Consider the following 18,057-nt stretch of genomic DNA (forward strand, 5'->3'; position numbering starts at 1 on the left):
ATTTATTTATTTATTTATTTATTACACAGTGTACAATTCCCTTTACATGAATCATTTTCATGATAAACCATGAGGTCTGAATTTTGTCAGTGCGTGCTCTGTGTAAATATACAAACTATTGATCCTAAACAGGACCCTGTAAATGCGCACAACATGTTCCCTTCTTTAAAAACGGAATTGTTGGTATTTTCTAGACACTTTCTGCATCTCGTCCCCCTCATCTCACTGTAAGCGTATCCAGCAGCTGGCCCTGTCTGTCTCGAGCTGAGCGCACAGATCGCGGGGCCTGTCTGCAGCGCAAACACGCACACACACTCTGCTATCTGCTGGGACTTCATCTCACAGCTTTGATATGAGGCTGACCAATGGATTTTAATGCTGATTCGAAGCAGAACGTTCTGAGGTGAACATGAAGGTCCTCAAAAACATTCCACTGATGGTTTTTCTGGCGTATTTCAGCCTGAGCGAAGGGCTCCAGAGAGGTGAGTCACGGCTTCTGATTGTGAATAACTAACTTGTGTTGTGCAAGCGTTTGCCACATGGTGAAGTGAGGTAGTTTGTTGGATTTTGAGATACTGTGATTAGGAATCTGACGAATTAGACATTTCACAGTGCGAATTCATTGGACGTGTGAGGTGTGTTTCTAATTTAAAATATAAAACAAGATTAGGATTTTGAAAAGCGATACAGTAATGGCATAAAATGGAGAAATAACACATTTGTGACGTACAGAAGGTCAGATTCATGATTCCATGGAAGCACAAGATTCTTTTTTGGAACATTCTTAAATCAAGCTGGAGGATTTGGATCAAGGGTTTTGAAACATGGAAACTTGTTGCCATTCAAAAGTTCTAAAAAGTACATGTTCACTCTAGTGAATATAGTAATGTAGTGTGTTTTAAACCACACTATATTATATTGTTAAACACGTACATATATATGTGTGTTTAACAATATAATATGGTTTAAAATCTGCAAAGGGGTGATTAAATGACAAATCATATAAAGTGTCATTGTTTATTTGAAAGAACATTTTATTAAACTTTGACACTTGTTTTAATCTTTCAAACAACTGATAATTTGAGAGAAGTAAAAATCACCTTTCAATTTGAGCAAATGAAAAACAAATTTATAGTCACATGCATATTAGAAACGTTATCGTTTATAAAACATGCTGGAGATGTTTGAAAGTTTTAGTTTATTAAACATTTTACAGACTAAAGTTTCTCTGTTACACAGAGTTTGACACATTTGGTCTGTCAAAAATGTTACTTTCTGTTGTTGCAAATTCAATTAACTATTTTTATTTATTTATTTATACTTATTTTATCATTATCATCACCATTATTTATTTATTTGTTTGTTTTTAAACCAACTGGGAAAGGACTGGATTGGATGCACAAAAGTAATTTAGTTAAATCTATTTATTTTATTTATTTATTTATTTATATATTGGCACATACCTTACTTACTTACAATACAATAATTATTGGAAAACATGTAAATAAAAATAACAATATAAAATTAAATATAAAATAAAACCATTCATTGAAAACATTGAAAAACACAGATAATAAAATAAAATAAAATAAAATGAAATAAAATAATATAAAATAAAATAACCTATATTTAAAAACATACAGTCCATTGTCACAATACGTGGGTTAAGTTGTCACAATTTAACCTGCTACCTACGAAGTAGTTTAGCTAAATCAGTTTTGCATCGGCACATACCCTACTTATAAAAAAAAAAAAAAAAAAAAAAAAAAAAAATAATAATAATAATAATAATAATAATAAATATATATATACATTTATTTATTGAAAAACATACAGATAAAAATAATAAAATAAAAAAAAAATAAAATAAAATAATGAATAAAATAAAATAATAAAATAAAATAAAATTACCAGAAAAAAAATAATAGTTTAGTTTATGCACTGGCACATACCTACTTATAAATAAATAAATAAATAAATAAATAAATAAATAAGTTAACTAATTAATTGAAATAAACATTTATTGAAAAACATACAGATAAAAATAATAAAATAAAATAAATAAATAAATACATAAATAAATAAATAAATATATATATATATATATATATATATATATATATATATATATATATATATATATATAAAAACATTTATTGAAAAACATACAGATACAAATATGTATATATATATATATATATATATATAAAGACATACAGTCCATTGTCACAAAACATCCTGCAACAGACTATTATTAGGATTGTTTAATGCAGTTAAAAAACTAATGACTCAATTCAGCAAAATGTGAAATGCATATAAAACATCGAGAAAGCAATATGAAGATGAGATATCTGATTTATTCATGTTTCAGCATGGCAGTATTTATGGTAATGAATGTTAAAAGTTTGTTATGAAAGGAGCTGTTTCTGACAGCAGGGAAACAGCATGTGCTGCTTTATTAATAATAATAGTATCCATAGTCACACATAACAATTACTTCACATCATCACAGATGAAAGCAGAGGACAGACGCTTCCAGCATGTTCCTTACACAATATGAACACCATACCATGTTCACATGCTAACCTATCATTTTCAAATCAAGTCAAAGATGTTAGTTTTTTCACATTTTTCTTGCACCCACAGTGAATAAACATTTATTATAGTCTGGTTTCCTGAGTATTTGAGAAAAGCAATTACATACAGATCACATTTGTAGAATAATTTACAATGCTTTACAGTACCACAGACACATGGGTTTCGATTTGTGTATTTATGATTTAAACCGTGAGGTCACGTCAAGCCTGAACTATAATTTGTGACATATGACTTCTGGAGAACCGAAAAGCATCGCTGTGACCTCAGAGCTTTGAACCTCAATATCTTCCAAATGGAAATGTTTATGATGATTTTAGGAGTCTGCGTAGGCTTTCAAAGAGCTCCAGATGGAGAAGATACACTATAAGCCAACGGTTTCTCCTGAGATACACTCATGCGGTTACTAATCGACTTCTTAAAATAACGTATGAGGTCATTAGTACGCTATGTTGGTGTTGGACAGTATGCTACAATCAATTGTTATACTTAGACCGAACACAGCGACACCTTGAAATGATTTAAGGAACTTGCAAGAGGTTAAGATGTAGGAGGTACAGGTCTTTTATGCCCTAAAGAGCAAAACCATAAAAAAGGTGATTTCCTGATTTGTGATCCACTGAGTACACAATGTCAGCAAATGTCAATAACGTCCACACCTAAAATAAGTTTATTCAGCTTGAAATGTTAAGTTGTATTAAGTAACAACTTAGATATTTGTGTTTGCTAAACTTAACAGATGGGTAAGTAACCCAGCTGCCTTAAAATTTTAAGTTGATTCGACTCAAATATCCAAGTTGTCACTTAGTATAATTTAACATTTCAAGTTGAATAAACTTTTTTTTGAGTTGACTGAACTTAAAATTTTAAGGCAGCCAGGTTACAAATTATTTTAAGTTGACTCAACAAATTGTTTTTTACAGTGAACTTGTGACTATCTAAATGATATACTAACGATATACTGTGGTTTATCACCCCCAGAGCCCACGCTGAACAGGACATACCTATTGTTTAGACAAAGGCGTCTAGACATCTAAACATTTTTGATTTCTTGTTCTGAAATAGTCATACCACACACAGGAAGTGCTGATTAGAGCTAATTTAAATATTGCACACTGATGACCAAAAAGGAACACAAGCACAGTACAAAATGTACGTGTTATCCGTGTTACAAATCATAAAAGGGCTGAGGACATGATTCTTAGGAATTAAATGAGTATTTTTGATCAGTTCAGAATCAGAATCAGAACAGCTTTATTGTCAAGTATGCTTACGCATACAAGGAATTAGTTTTGGTGTCACAGGCTTCCAGTGCACAGAGACGACAACAACAACACAGAGAAAATAATATAAGTTCAGAATAAAAAAATACACATATGTAAATATAAATAGACAAAAATGGCCATATAAGATTTAAGAAAATAAAAATTGTGTATACAGTTGTGCTACAGATGATAGAAAAAGAATAGAATAGAATGAGATGCCAGGATGTACTGAGATGTAGGTGGTAACAAATAAATACAAGGTTATTGCACATATTTTTATTGCACAGTGGGGGTGTCTGGAACATTTAACTGTTCATAAGGTATACTGCCCGAGGGAAGAAACTGTTCTTATGTCTGGCTGTCCTGGTATTTGTGGCTCTGTAGCGCCGACCAGATGGCAAAAGTTCGAAAAGGTGTTAGGTGTGAGGGATCAAGAGTGATTTTCTGAGCCTTTTTCCTTACTCTGGATGTATACTGTTCATGAAGGGTGGGCGAGGGAGCACCAATAATCCTCTCGGCATTCAGTAGAAGAGTCATTCAGAAAAGTCCATTTATACATGCAGCAGCAAATATGTGGTCTTTTTTTTTGTCATCTTACCATTAACAGAACTGAAAAGAACATAATGAACATTGGAAATTGGTTTTACCACAAAAAAAAAAAAAAGGATCTGAATTCCCAACTACATAGGAGACCCAAAAACTGGATTCAGGTCTGTTATGAATGCAGTTGTTAATTGTAATCATGTGTAGTTGGATACAAAGTCTAATTAGTTTTTAAAGGGCCAGTTCACACAAAAATTAAAATTCCACCATGATTTACTCATCCTCAAGCCATCCTAGCTGTATATGACTTTCTTCTTTAAGATGAATACAGTCGGAGTTATATTAAAAATGTCCTGGCTCTTACAAGCTTTATAATGGCAGTGAATGGGTGTTAAGATTTTGAAGTCCAATAAAGTACATCCATCCATTATAAAAAGTGCTCCACACAGCTCCAGGGGGCTTCTTTAGGGAATCGATGCCTTTATGTAAGAAAAATATAAATTTTTAAAACTTTATAAAACGTAATCTCTAGTTTCAGCTAACTGTTGTTAAGCGTTGGTGAGGATATGCTGGTCTCGCAAGAACCAAATTTTGTTTATAGCAAAGGAAACCAGTCCCCTCTTGGCTTATATCTAAATCCCAAACATTTTTCTTTACAAATCTTTGTTTTGTGCCTCTAATTCCTGACAGGTGTTTTGTTTTGCTCTCTCCTCTGTGTTTCCACGTTCTTCACTGCGTTCGCCTGCATCCTACGTCATCTAGGGTCGGGAGGAAAAATCGATTCTCCGATGCATCGCGATTCTCTCTTCAACGATTCTGAATCAGTTCTGAGCTTGTTTTTTTCCCTGCATATGGCACGTGTGCACGCTAGAGACGTGGCGGGCTTCACTGCACAGAATTTGCGTTGTAAGAAGCGGCTTTCAAACCGAATGTGGAAAGCGTTCTATTTCTATAAGTGTTCTATAACTATTTTGAACTTTAAGCGCGGCATGCGCGGCTTGAGCGCCAGCGCTGCCCTCCGCTGCCCGTGCGCTTTGGTCAACGCAGAAACAAGCCTTCCTCGCATGGCGCAAGCAATGTAAATTAATGTGTTTCATATAGCATTTGATATATCAAAATAGATCTGTGCATTAGTGTGAATACAGTCTGTTAAAGCTGCCACTGTCTATGATCTCATCAGTAATAATCAAATAGCAATAAGGAAAAAAGAAAACCAATAACTATATTCTGAAAACTTTTAGATATGTAAAAACAGGTATGTCTGTTTATATAATAAAAAATAAAGTCTGCACAAAATAAATTTGATATAAAATTTCTATGAAAATGTAGCCAAGTGCAGAAATATTGAAAACTGAGAATGTGATGCATAGTGATGTTGAGTTGATAATGAAAATAGTAATTGAATTGAATCATGAAACCAGTGACGATTCACACCCCTCCTTTTAAGATGGCAGTACTGACTCCCAGAATCGGAATTGGATCGGATCGTGAAGCGCCTGAAGATTCCCACCCCTAATGTCATGGGAACACCACTCATTTTTCTTACACAAACATATAGATTTACTTCAGAAGGCCTTTATTAACCCCCGCAGCCATGTGGAGCACTTTTTATGATGGATGAATGCACTTTACTGGGCTTCAAAATCTCAACACCCATTCACTGCCATTATAAAGCTTGGAAGAGCCATGACATCTTTTAATATAACTCTGCTTGCGTTTGTCTAAAAGAAGAAAGTCATGTACACCTAGGATGGCTTGATGGTGAATAAATCATGGGTAAATTTTCATTTTTGGGTGAACTATCCCTTTAAGAGTTTAAAATAAAACACTTCTCTTATTTTTTTTGCTGTTTAACAAACTCTACGATATTTTGGCACAAACTCCTCTGTTTCTTGGTAGAAGTTGCAAGTAGCCAAGTAAGGCAGATGCCAACGTTGACATACCTTCATCCTGATAACCCATGAACTATAAAAGGTCAAAAGAAATATGACCCAGACTGCATTAATTGTAGGTTACATTTGGGAGTGTCGCCACTCCATGTCCAGTGCAAAATTTGGATCCTGGAACCAAACCAGATGAAACCCACTCTCAATAGATGATGCCAAAATGCTATGCGATCAGATGGTAAGGTATAAATTTGATATTGACGTACACGCTACCTCAATCAAATTAATAGTATCGGTAGCTGTTCTACACATCATCTGACTGTCAGTGAGCCGTGGATTGAAAATAAATGCTCCTTCTCACCCTTTGCATACAGTACGTTCTCCTTGGTGTCACACCACAGGTCATTCACACTGGAAAGTACCAGGAAAAACAGCACAATAGTGAAACAGAACACAACAGAAAGCCAAAGACAAAATGCAGCAAAAATAGTGAAGAAAAAAGTATTCAAAATTTCACTCACTTACTTGAGTCGCACTCACAAAAGTCTGAATGTCATTGCATTAGATATCAAAGCAAATGCCAAATGCAAACAAATGAATGCCGGACCTTTTCCAAAGAGCTGGATGAAGGAAAACGTAGTTGATTTATTGCAAATGAAGTCATTTGTTTACATCAAATTGGAGAGCGAGCAGCATCTTAACATGAGCTGTCGCTAACAGGTCGGGATGATGATGTCCTTGGAAGCTCTTGCGAGGAACAGGTGATATATCCGCTGATTCACACTCTGGAAATTGGCAGGTTGTGTTGCTGCGGAGTGCTAATGCATCCCCGTGAGAAAACACAGCCGACAGCAAACCAGGTTTGCACAGTCATGCTGTAAATTAATGAGGCTCCAGCTTCACCGCTATCACTCATCTGCATACGAGACAGAGAAGGTACTTTAAAAACACAAGAACTTTGCATTCCCTTTTGAAAACAAAAGTTTGAGCCGAGCTGAAGTGCTCAGTTGGTCTCCCAGAAAGGTTTTAGTGGGGTTTTGTGCAGTTGTCAGCAGGCCAGACCTGTTTAATTCTAGTTTAACTGGTTAGCAAGGCTCTGTTAGCCCCTGCCGGAAGATGATGTAACTACACTGTTTCAACTTATTAAGAGAAAAAGCTAAAATAAAATAATAATATGAATGTTACATACAAAACGTTGTAGTAATTTGCTAATTGTAATTTAAAAACTAAGAAATCTTGTATTGGCAACTGTCCTGTCTTGAAGTGCTCAAATTACTTTAAAATAAAATAAAATTAAAATAAATACTAGAACTGAATAGAAATGACAAACAATTAGAAAAGCACATTACAAAATTATGAAATAGTTAAAGTAAAATAAAAACTTAAAACAGACATGTTTAAAATAAACTGAACAAAAAATAAATAAATAAATAAACATTTTTTTTGGAAAAATATAGAGATGAAAATAAAATAAAATAAAATAAAATAAAAATAGATATTAGAGCTGAATAGAAATGTAAAACAACTAGAAAAGCACACAACAAAATTATAAAATAGTTAAAATAAAAATTTACTTAAAAACAGACATTAATTAGCATTAATTAATTAATTGAAAAACATACAAATAAAAAAATATTTTTTTTAAATAAAATAAATATTAGAGCTAAACAGAAATGCTAAACAATTAGAAAAGCACGTAACAAAATAAAAACTGAAATAATTTTAAAGTGAAGCACTAAATTACTAAATTAAAAACAGAAATATAAATAAATAAATAAATAAATTAATTAATTCAAAGTGAAGTACAAAATTACTAAACTGAAACAGAATAAATAAATAAATAATAAAATATATATATATATATATATATATATAAGCACATAAAAATATGAAATAGTAATAAAATAAAAACTTACTTAAAAACAGACATGTCTGACAACTAACTGAAATAAGTTTAAAGTACTACATTACTAAACATAAATAAATAAGTAAATAAATAAATAAATAAAATTGGAGTTCTTTAAAAAAAATAAAAACAAAATATGACAAAAATTACAAAAGCACATACAATTATAAAACCTTAAAATGAAACTAAATTCAAAACATGAGTAAATAATATAATAGTACATAGGTAATACTAAAACAACACTGGAGAGCAACAACAAAGTCACTCAGTCTATAGTCTTGCTAATAATATAACACAACTGAAAATAGCACACGCGTCATACGTGTGACATAGGACTTACAGTAATTACATTAGTGGGCACAGTATAGTGCATCCATTTTTAGTCGAGTTTAGTCTGAATGTGAGAGAAACTTTTAGATCTAAAAGGGGAAATCTGGAAAACTGAGACTATTTTTTCTCTCTCTTTCATTCTTTTTTTTTTGTAGGAGAATTCTGGCAGTTAAAGTTAATGCTATGTATCTTGTCACACTTCCCTGTGAAGAGGCTAATCTTTCAAGAAATATCTAAAACATCTCAAGTGTGATTGCGAAAGCAATGAAAAGACAAGAACTTCTTGGAGTTGATGTGTCTCGACATAACAGTCCCAGACTAAACAATAAAACTCCAGTAAAAATATTTATTATGAGACAGACAGACAGGGAAGTACAACAAACTGACCTCAAATTTTATAGTGGTTGTTTAATACGGTTTTAATGACTCATAACACAAACATTATGTAACTCTAAGAGTAAATATTTCAGAGCTAAAACTGCAATATCCACACACTTCAAGTCACATAAAATAACTTTAACTTATTAGTTATTTTAGATTAATAGTAAAAGGCTGTTCTTGCTGTAATTAAAATGAGATTAATGTTACTCATGAAATAGTCTGCGTATGCACAAACGCTGGTTCTGTTCCAAATCTTGAACTGCCAAGTTGCATAAATAGGCAGCATGAAATGAAACAGAATCTCATAAGTGACTACAGCGACGTAGACAGGCTGCAACTCCTGTGACATATACATAGCACTTCTCAAGAGACCTGACACAACTTCAGATTTCAGCAGAGTCTGCTATAAGCATGATGCTAAACTAACAACACAGCAGTCATACACGTCTAATAATATGTGACTTTTTGCCAGTATTAATTATGATTACATTTATAATCAACATTGCTCCCAAAAGCCCTCTTGAAGGATTTGTTTTCTGAGATGCAGTACTGCCCTTACAAAAAATTACCCTTGGTTAACAGGGGCACTGCTAGTGTGTCCTGATAGTTCATTTTCTTATTGTGGAATTGTCTTTTCTCTCCACTTTAGATTTTGGTGAAAATAAAGGGTCTTAGAATTTAATGAAACTGTGTTGCTTGTGATACTATGGTACTAAATGAGCATTTGATCTGAAATACCAGGACATTTACAAGGTACAAAATGCTGTAAATAATAGTTTGAATAATTCTATGGTATTACCATAGCACAGAGCCAAAAATACAATATATTACACTTCGAATAATGATTTACTTGTTTTTGTCTTATTTTCCAGTTCAAGTATTCTTACATCAGGATACATTCATGGAAAAAAGCTAAATAATAGACATATTAAGGCTTGTTTCATCAAAAACAATCTAAAATCCAAAAAACATAGCATTTACTTTGATACACATCAAATTACCATGATAGACATGCAAATAACGTTTTTTTTTTTTTTTTTTTTTGCATCAGGGCCACATTCCAAAAACATGCATAAAAAAAAAAAAAAAAAAACAAAGAAAAAAATGGTATCATCATGCTACACATGCAAAACAAACAAAACAAACTTGTTTTTGCATATGTACCATAATGATACCATGTTTCTTTTATTTATTTATTTTTTGCATGTTTACCATGATAAAAGCTTTTTTTTTTTTTTTTTTTTTTGCATTTTTATGTCATGTTTTTGGAATGTGGGCCATGATAAAAGAAACTTGTTTTTGCATATGCACCATGATGATGCCATGTTTTTTTTTTTTTTTTTTTTTTTGTACCAGTGTACCATGATAAAGCCATGTTTTTTTGTCTTGTGTACTGTAGTAAATGCCATGTTTTTGGAACATGATAAAACAAGGTATTGCTATAGTACATGTCCAAAGAATATGACATTTACTATTGTATATGTCAAAACATGTTCCAAAAAATGGAATAAATATGATAATTATGCAAAAAAAAAGAAGAAGAAAGAAACATGGTATGATCATGGCACACATGCAAAAAAACATGGTTTTATCATGGTACACATCCCAAAAACAAGGTACTAACATGTTACACATCCAAAAAACATGGCATTTACTATGGTACATGAGAAAAACATGGTTTTATCATGATACACGATACCACGATAAATTTGCTTTATCATACTTCACGTCCCCCCCAAAAAAATGGAATTACCATGTGACCTTTATAAAAACTGTTTTGTTAGTGTAATGAGACCAAAAGTCCAGTCTGCCCTCAGTCACAGGAGGGATGTGTTTCTTATCAGCTGGATTTATTCATGGGATAACATCAGGCCTGTGTTGGCAGCACTGCATTCACACAGTTATTTCCATTAGAAGCATATTCTCCCCCCGTGACCCTCAGCTGTCTGCGGTGTGCCGAGCCGCGTTCAGAATGTTAAATATTTTGTTGTGAAAAGGTAGTTTCACAACCGTTACAATGTCTGATTTATAATTATTCAGGGTCAAACGCTAAAAGCATTTCTTGCAAGCCTGTCTTATTTCATAACATGATTACTGAAGGGTGCATAAAAACACCTCTTTGTATACAGTAAATTAACATTTTTATTATGATCTGATTATGAAAATATTATTTTTTCTATTTCAGCACCCAGAATCACAACATTGCTTGAGACAGTCGACGCCTCTCTGGATCACAATGCTACTTTCATCTGTGAGGTGGATTCATACCCTCAAGCTGATATTACATGGACGCGGAATAACTACCCAATACGGTTTGAGCTTGCTTCATTAATTTGATTCTTATATGCTATCCATAATAATCAAAAATACAAAACCGTTTATCCTATACAGTCAGCAGTGAGATCTCAGCAAAGTTTTAATCTGTGCTCCGGTTACCAATGATTTGTGAAGTATGTTTATCTACTTTTTGAATGCAGGTTTTACGATTCCAGATACGTTATAAGAGAAAATGGCCAAATGCTGATCATTCCCAATGTAAAGGATTCAGACAGTGGAGAATACTGTTGCATTGCTAGCAATGGGATTGGAGAACCGGCCAAAAGCTGTGGAGCTTTACAGCTGAAGATGAGTATGTTCACATATGTGCTCTCACAACTCAGTCATCAGGAAATGATATCAGAACTACTATGAGCATCTGTTTTCACTTCACTTTGTTCATGCAACTTGTCAGTTGATTCTTGCTGTATCTTAATAAAGGCTTGAAGATTTACATTTCACATTTACATGCAATTTCTCCTTGACTCATTAATAAGCAACAGTTTTAAGTAGAAACGATCAAGAAGTGGGTAAAACATTTTGACAGAATATCTATTTCAGTGAAGATTAAGGGTCACTCTGTTGTTTTTTCAGAGCCTCAAATCAAAAGGCCTCCTACTAACATGACACTGATTGTGGAGTCCAAAGCAGTGCTGCCATGTTTAACGTTAGGATATCCCAAACCCGAAATATCCTGGATTAAAGAAGATGACTTGATAAAGGTAAATTGAACGTCTTGACTTGCGTTCAGTATTTGTAAGTATCATTGTGTGTTTTCTGAAAGTTTTGATCGTTTTTTGTTTTTTTGTTTTTTTTTGTCTTGTAGGTTAATAGTCGTATATCAGTGCTGGAATCCGGTTCCCTAAAAATTAACAACATCAAGAAAGAGGACGCTGGACAGTATCGCTGTGCGGCCAGAAACAGTTTTGGGATCGTGTACTCCAAACCAGTCACTATTGAAGTACAAGGTGTGTCTTTCTTTTGTTCGTTTCTGCCTCATTGCTTATTAATATTAGGAAATATTTATATTTATTTACAAATATAACTGTCAGGAAAAAAATAAATAAATAAAAATAAAATAATAAATAAATAATAAAATAATAATAATATATTAATAATAAAAATGAAATACAACTGCGTAGAACCAATTAATCAGTGAGCAACCAATAATCAGTAATCAGTACTTTTGAAAAATAAACACAAAACCTTTGTTAAAAAAGAGTTTGATGTTATTTATTGTTATTATTATTATTGTTATTATTATTATTATTGTAAATAAAAAAAACAATAATATTTGACCATAACTGCCTCATTACTTGTTAACATTAGAAAATATTTGTATTTGGTAATATAATTGTCAGAAAAATATAATAATAATAATAATAATAATAATAATAATAATAATAATAATAATAATAATAATAGACCTGTGAAAAATAAAAAGCAAAACTTTTGTTAAAAAATAACATACTTTGATATAGTTTATTATTATTATTATTATTATTATAAAGAAAGAAAAAAACTATTTTAACAACTACATTGCTTCTTAATATTAGAAAATATTTATATTTGTTAATATAATAGTCAGAACAAGCAAACAAACAAACAAACAAACAAACAAATAAATAAATAAATAAATAAATAAATAATTGTGTGGGACAACCACTAATCAGTAATAATTTAAAATATTATAATATTTGATCTCTGAAAAATAAGGACAAAACTTTTGTTAATAAAGAAAATACTTTGATGTAATTTATTATTATTATTATTATTATTATTATTATTATAAATATTTTAACATCTGCCTCATTGCTTGTTAATTTAAAAAATATATATATATATATAATATTTTCTAGCATAATTGTCAGAAAAATTTAAAGAAACAAATACAAACAAACAAATAGATGAATGAATGAATGAATAAATAAATAAATAAACTTTTTTTTTTTTTTTTACGGCTAAGCAAACTTAATTAATGTTGCATGTCATGTGGTGCAACTCCCAAGAAGGTTATGATATATACAATATTCAATAATGTATGAAATTTTATATTTTTGATGTTTATAAAAAAACATTATTATTATTATTATTTATTTATTTTTTTATGTTATTATGTTGTGTTATTATAATAGGCTAATATTATACAAGATTGCATCTTTGGAGTTAATGCATTTAAACTTTTCTTGAAAATGAAACTATTGTTTTTCTAGAAGCAACAAAGTCTACATTTCTAATGACCTGATATGCTTTAAGCTGGATGTTTAAAATATTTTCCTTTTTTCACTGCATCTTCTGCAGCTCCTGCCAAGATACTGAAAGTTCCCAAGGAGAAGAAAGTTCAGATCGGATCGGAGGTTACGCTGGAGTGTAATGCCACTGGCAACCCAATCCCATCCATAACTTGGCTTGAAAATGGCAATACGGTAAATCCTCTACTTTAACTCTCATTTTTCTCTCTCTTTCCGATCTTCCACTGCACCTTTCACCTCTCAACATCATGCTTGCTTTGGCTCTGTGGAGCAAATTAATTGTACTTTCATCTCATCTTACTGGACTAGAGAGCAGAGCTCAGTACATTTATGTTAAATGTCAGGCGGCATGTCTCAAACGCGCTGCCAGTACAATGACGGGAGGCCTGCGTTCTGCACATGCTTCGCTCTGCGCCGCTATTAACAGGATTCAAACTACAATCATTCCTCAGGCCGCTGATCGGACAGCAGCAATAAAGTTTAAGCCACACTGAGATCAAGAAAAGAATTCAAAAGCCCTCAGTGCTCTTATCATTGTCCGGGATCGTTTTTGGATGTGGATTTTGGTAGACAGAACCAAAGGGAAACGAAAATGATGAAGATATTGTCTGAAAACAAGTGTGTAAGTCTTTAAATCCTGGAGAATCCAAGATTCAGATTTCTCAGGCTTCTGAACAAGCTTTTGTTGTCTTTGTTTTCATTTGGATACCAGCAATCACATTTTAATACAATATGTTTTGAGATATGCGTAGATAAATATTGGTCTGGCTAAGCGGCTGTGGTTGGAATTTCTATTTTTTGGCACGATAAGTAACAACAGTGTGGGCAGTAAGTACTAAAGCAGAGAACAAACTCTCCGCTTGAGACTGTATAAACTAGATACAGGAGGGTTTTGTTTATTAGTATCACTGAGATGCTATATTATTTTTATTACTATTATTATTATTAATACTTAAAATTAGTTTTTATTTTTTAAATTTTCTGTTTTCATTAATTAATTAATTAATTAATTAATTAATTAATTAATTAATTAATTAATTAATTAATTATTATTACTAATTTTTTTTATTGGTTCATTTATTCATTCTTTCTTTTTGTCTTATCGCTATTTTGGTAGATATTTTTATTAATTTTAATTTTAAATATTTTGGTACGTCAAGTTAAAATAAACTTAAGATGAGAAAAAAGTTAAAATTATTTTATATTCAATTGTATTTCAGTTAATGTTTAGTTGTTTGTTTTAAGTCAACATTTTCATTAATGTTAAAAAAAGTTTCATTAATGATTAATCACTGTATGTAAACTATATATATATATATATTTTTTTTTTTTTTTCTTTTGTATTCGACTCTATTTTTAATTGTATTGTTAATGTTTAGTTATTTGTTTCAAGTAAAATATTTTTATAAAGTTAAACAAACAAAAACAAACAAATAAATTAATAAATTAATATGTAAATGAATATATATATATATATATATATATTTAAGACTAAGCAAACTTAATTCAGGATGTACAATGTCATGTGGTTCAACTTCCCAAAAGATTATGATATATACAATATTTTTTTATAATTTATGATATTTGATATTTTATTTATTTTTTATTGATATTTAAGATTTTACATAATTCTTTTCGTTCACATAATTCACTTTTCTTTTTTTTTTTTGGTCATTGTGAGAAACATAATTTCAGTTAAATATAATTAAACTTCCGATGTCAAAGTGATGTCCTTATATTTGTGTCATTATTCTCTTTATATGAACTAAATAAAAATAAGATTTTTTTTTTCTTTGGCAAGTAGCTGAAATAAATTAATTAATTAAATAAATTAATTAAATAAATAAATAAATGTTATTTTATTTCACCTTATATATTTTGTTTATTTTATTTCAGCTAATATTTATTTTATTACACGTAACAAATTGATTTGATGGTTTTATAATATAATATAACATTTCAAGACATTTGTAACAACAATGTTTAACAAACACCTAAGCAGAAGATTTGACATCAAAAGTGCTTTTATTGTATTTAAAATTTCGATGACAGTGTGTTATTGAAATTATTTGTCTATTTAAAACCTTATTTGGTATTTGTGGGATGTATTTTTGACATCCTCTCATTACTTGTGGTTTAGTCGATTAGAGTTTCAATGGGTTACAAGACCAAATGATTAAACACAGCACCGCCAAAGTCCTTTCCCTTTGGAGCTCTTTTCGCTAACAATCTTGTGTAAAAAGGCATTTATACATATAACATTGTCATGATGAATAGTGTGAACTGTCATTGCTGATGAAGATGATGATTGAGAGGTGAACTCTGACCTCTGACCCCCAAAGCATCTTTGAAACCCGTGAGATGTTATTAGACGCTTGATTAAAATGAGCCGTCTGCGTGTCATTCTGGCAGGACTCGCAGCTCATTAGTTTTCTTTAGCCTGATGAAGTGCCTTCTAAAATCAGCTGCATGAGCACTTTGTCAAATATAGAGCCGTGATCGACATTCCTGCAGGCTCTCATGATCTTCTCATAAACTCAGCAAATCACATTAGCAAAATAGCAGGAGTCTTAGCACATCCGAACGATAAATAGAGGGATTTGTTATAATTGTTGGAATAATCATGTGACCCATCACTTCTATTCTTTTCTATTCTATTCCACACATAAACAGTGAAGAACGCTAGTGGCTATTTTGTACTACAAGTCTCCAGTTACAGGGCATATACTGTAATCTCAGTGCTGTTAAAGATAATATCATAAATGATTTAATTAGAAAAAGTAGTTGATGAGATGAACCGTATTTAAAAAGCATATGCACATCTGTGATCGCACATCAGCTGAATTACTATTAATGCAACGATATTAACTTGCAGCTGTTAAATTGCATGTCTACTTGCAGGAAGAATTGTTTTTTAATTTTTATTATTATGATTTCTGCCTTTAAAATGTTGAAAAAAATATTTTTTGAATTTTTTATTCTATTTTAATTTTAATTAAATTAAAATATTTTTTTTTATTAAACTTTCATTTTAATTTCAATTATTTGAGCAAAAATACAGTAAAAACTGCAATAATGTGAATATTTTTACAATTTAAAATAGCTGTTTTCTGTGTGAATATATTGTAAAATGTAATTTATTTCTGTGATCAAAGCTGATTTTTCAGCATCATCACTCCAGTCGTCAGTATCACACGATCCTTCAGAAATCATTCTAATATGATGATTCGTTGCTCAAGAAACATTTCTGATTATTATCAATGTTTTTGAGCTGCTTTATATTTTTGTGTAAACCGGATGTTTATGGTTTTCAGGATTCTTTGGTGAATTTAATGAATAGAATGTTCAAAAGAACAACATTTATTTGAAACATTTGAAATAGAATGTTTTGTAACATTTAAAGAAGTGTTACTTTTCATCATTTTAATGCTTCATTACTAAATAAAAGTAGTAATTCCTTGCAATTAATCATTAAATCAATCATTAAAAAATCTTACTGACCTCCAACTTGATTGTAAATAGTCTCCTGTGACTTTTACATTGTATATATTGTCATTTTATAAAATATAGAGGCATTGCATTGTTTTTACCATGATTAAAGGATGTGAGAGTGTAGCTGATGTTTGTTTGTTGTTTGTAGATTTCAGGTGCATCAGTGGAGGAGACGCTGGTGGATGAAGTCATCGTGTCTGTTCTGCGTGTGGTGGTTCATAAACCAGCTCTCTACACCTGTCAGGCTACTAACCAGCACAGCGGAGGAGCCAACACTGTCAAAGCCACAGCTAAAATAACCGTCTCAGGTGAGCATATGCACTAGACTGTCTACTGTTTTTGTCCCCAAAAGTCCCCACATTTTCATAAAAATGTCATGGTTACTGAACAATTTGATGCTCAGCTATAAAAAAATGACTAAAGTGACACAAAAAGAGGGTTCCTGTAAAGAGCATATGCAGATTTAAAGGGATCATCAGATGCAAAATTCACTTTTACGTGTTGTTTGAACATAGATGTGTGATGGCAACACCCTATAGTGATAAAAATCCACCCAGTGTGTTTTTTTTAATCCCTATAAATAATGTTCCCTTTTTCTAATCAAGCCATTTTCAGATTCTTGGTTGTGTGGCATCACACAGACCCAGGGCACTCCCACGATAGTTGATTGACACGGCTGTCTTACCTTAGACCCACCCTGAGTGAGCTGTAACAGTCCGACCACCATTGTTTTGATGCCGGAGCAGGGGAAGACAAGAATGTCTCCTGAGCGATTGAAGTGTTTTGTTGTTGGATGTAATAATGAACATAGCAGTCATCATTTACTTCCGACATCTGAGCCGCTGAACACGAAGAGGATTACTTTAGTTTTTTAAGGGAATGCGCCCAGCGATCTACCTAAATGCGTCTATGTTCGCACAAATCATTCATGATGCAGCTTCACCTACAGCAGAAGTGAGTATAAGGGTCTTTTAAGCATCTTTGCAAATCGTCTTTTCTAATAATGTGCTAGTAAGCAAGTTTTGCGGCTAAATGCAGCTTAGGTAAACAGTACGGCTTGTCACCCCACAGAAGAGAGGGACAGGGTAAAG

At 31.7% G+C, this 18,057-nt stretch overlaps 1 protein-coding gene across 1 annotated transcript; it reads left to right on the forward strand.

Annotated features, from left to right (window-relative positions):
- Positions 1 to 195: 195 nt before the first annotated feature.
- musk (muscle, skeletal, receptor tyrosine kinase) lies at positions 196 to 17,546 on the forward strand. Its single transcript, XM_051121536.1, has 7 exons — positions 196 to 482; positions 11,092 to 11,218; positions 11,384 to 11,535; positions 11,817 to 11,944; positions 12,049 to 12,190; positions 13,524 to 13,648; positions 17,115 to 17,546. The coding sequence occupies exons 1-7, from the start codon at positions 410 to 412 to the stop codon at positions 17,289 to 17,291; spliced, it is 924 nt and encodes a 307-aa protein (XP_050977493.1). The 5' UTR covers positions 196 to 409; the 3' UTR covers positions 17,292 to 17,546.
- Positions 17,547 to 18,057: the final 511 nt, after the last annotated feature.

This window comes from Labeo rohita, chromosome 10 (assembly GCF_022985175.1).
Source record: "Labeo rohita strain BAU-BD-2019 chromosome 10, IGBB_LRoh.1.0, whole genome shotgun sequence".
NCBI lineage: Eukaryota > Metazoa > Chordata > Actinopteri > Cypriniformes > Cyprinidae > Labeo > Labeo rohita.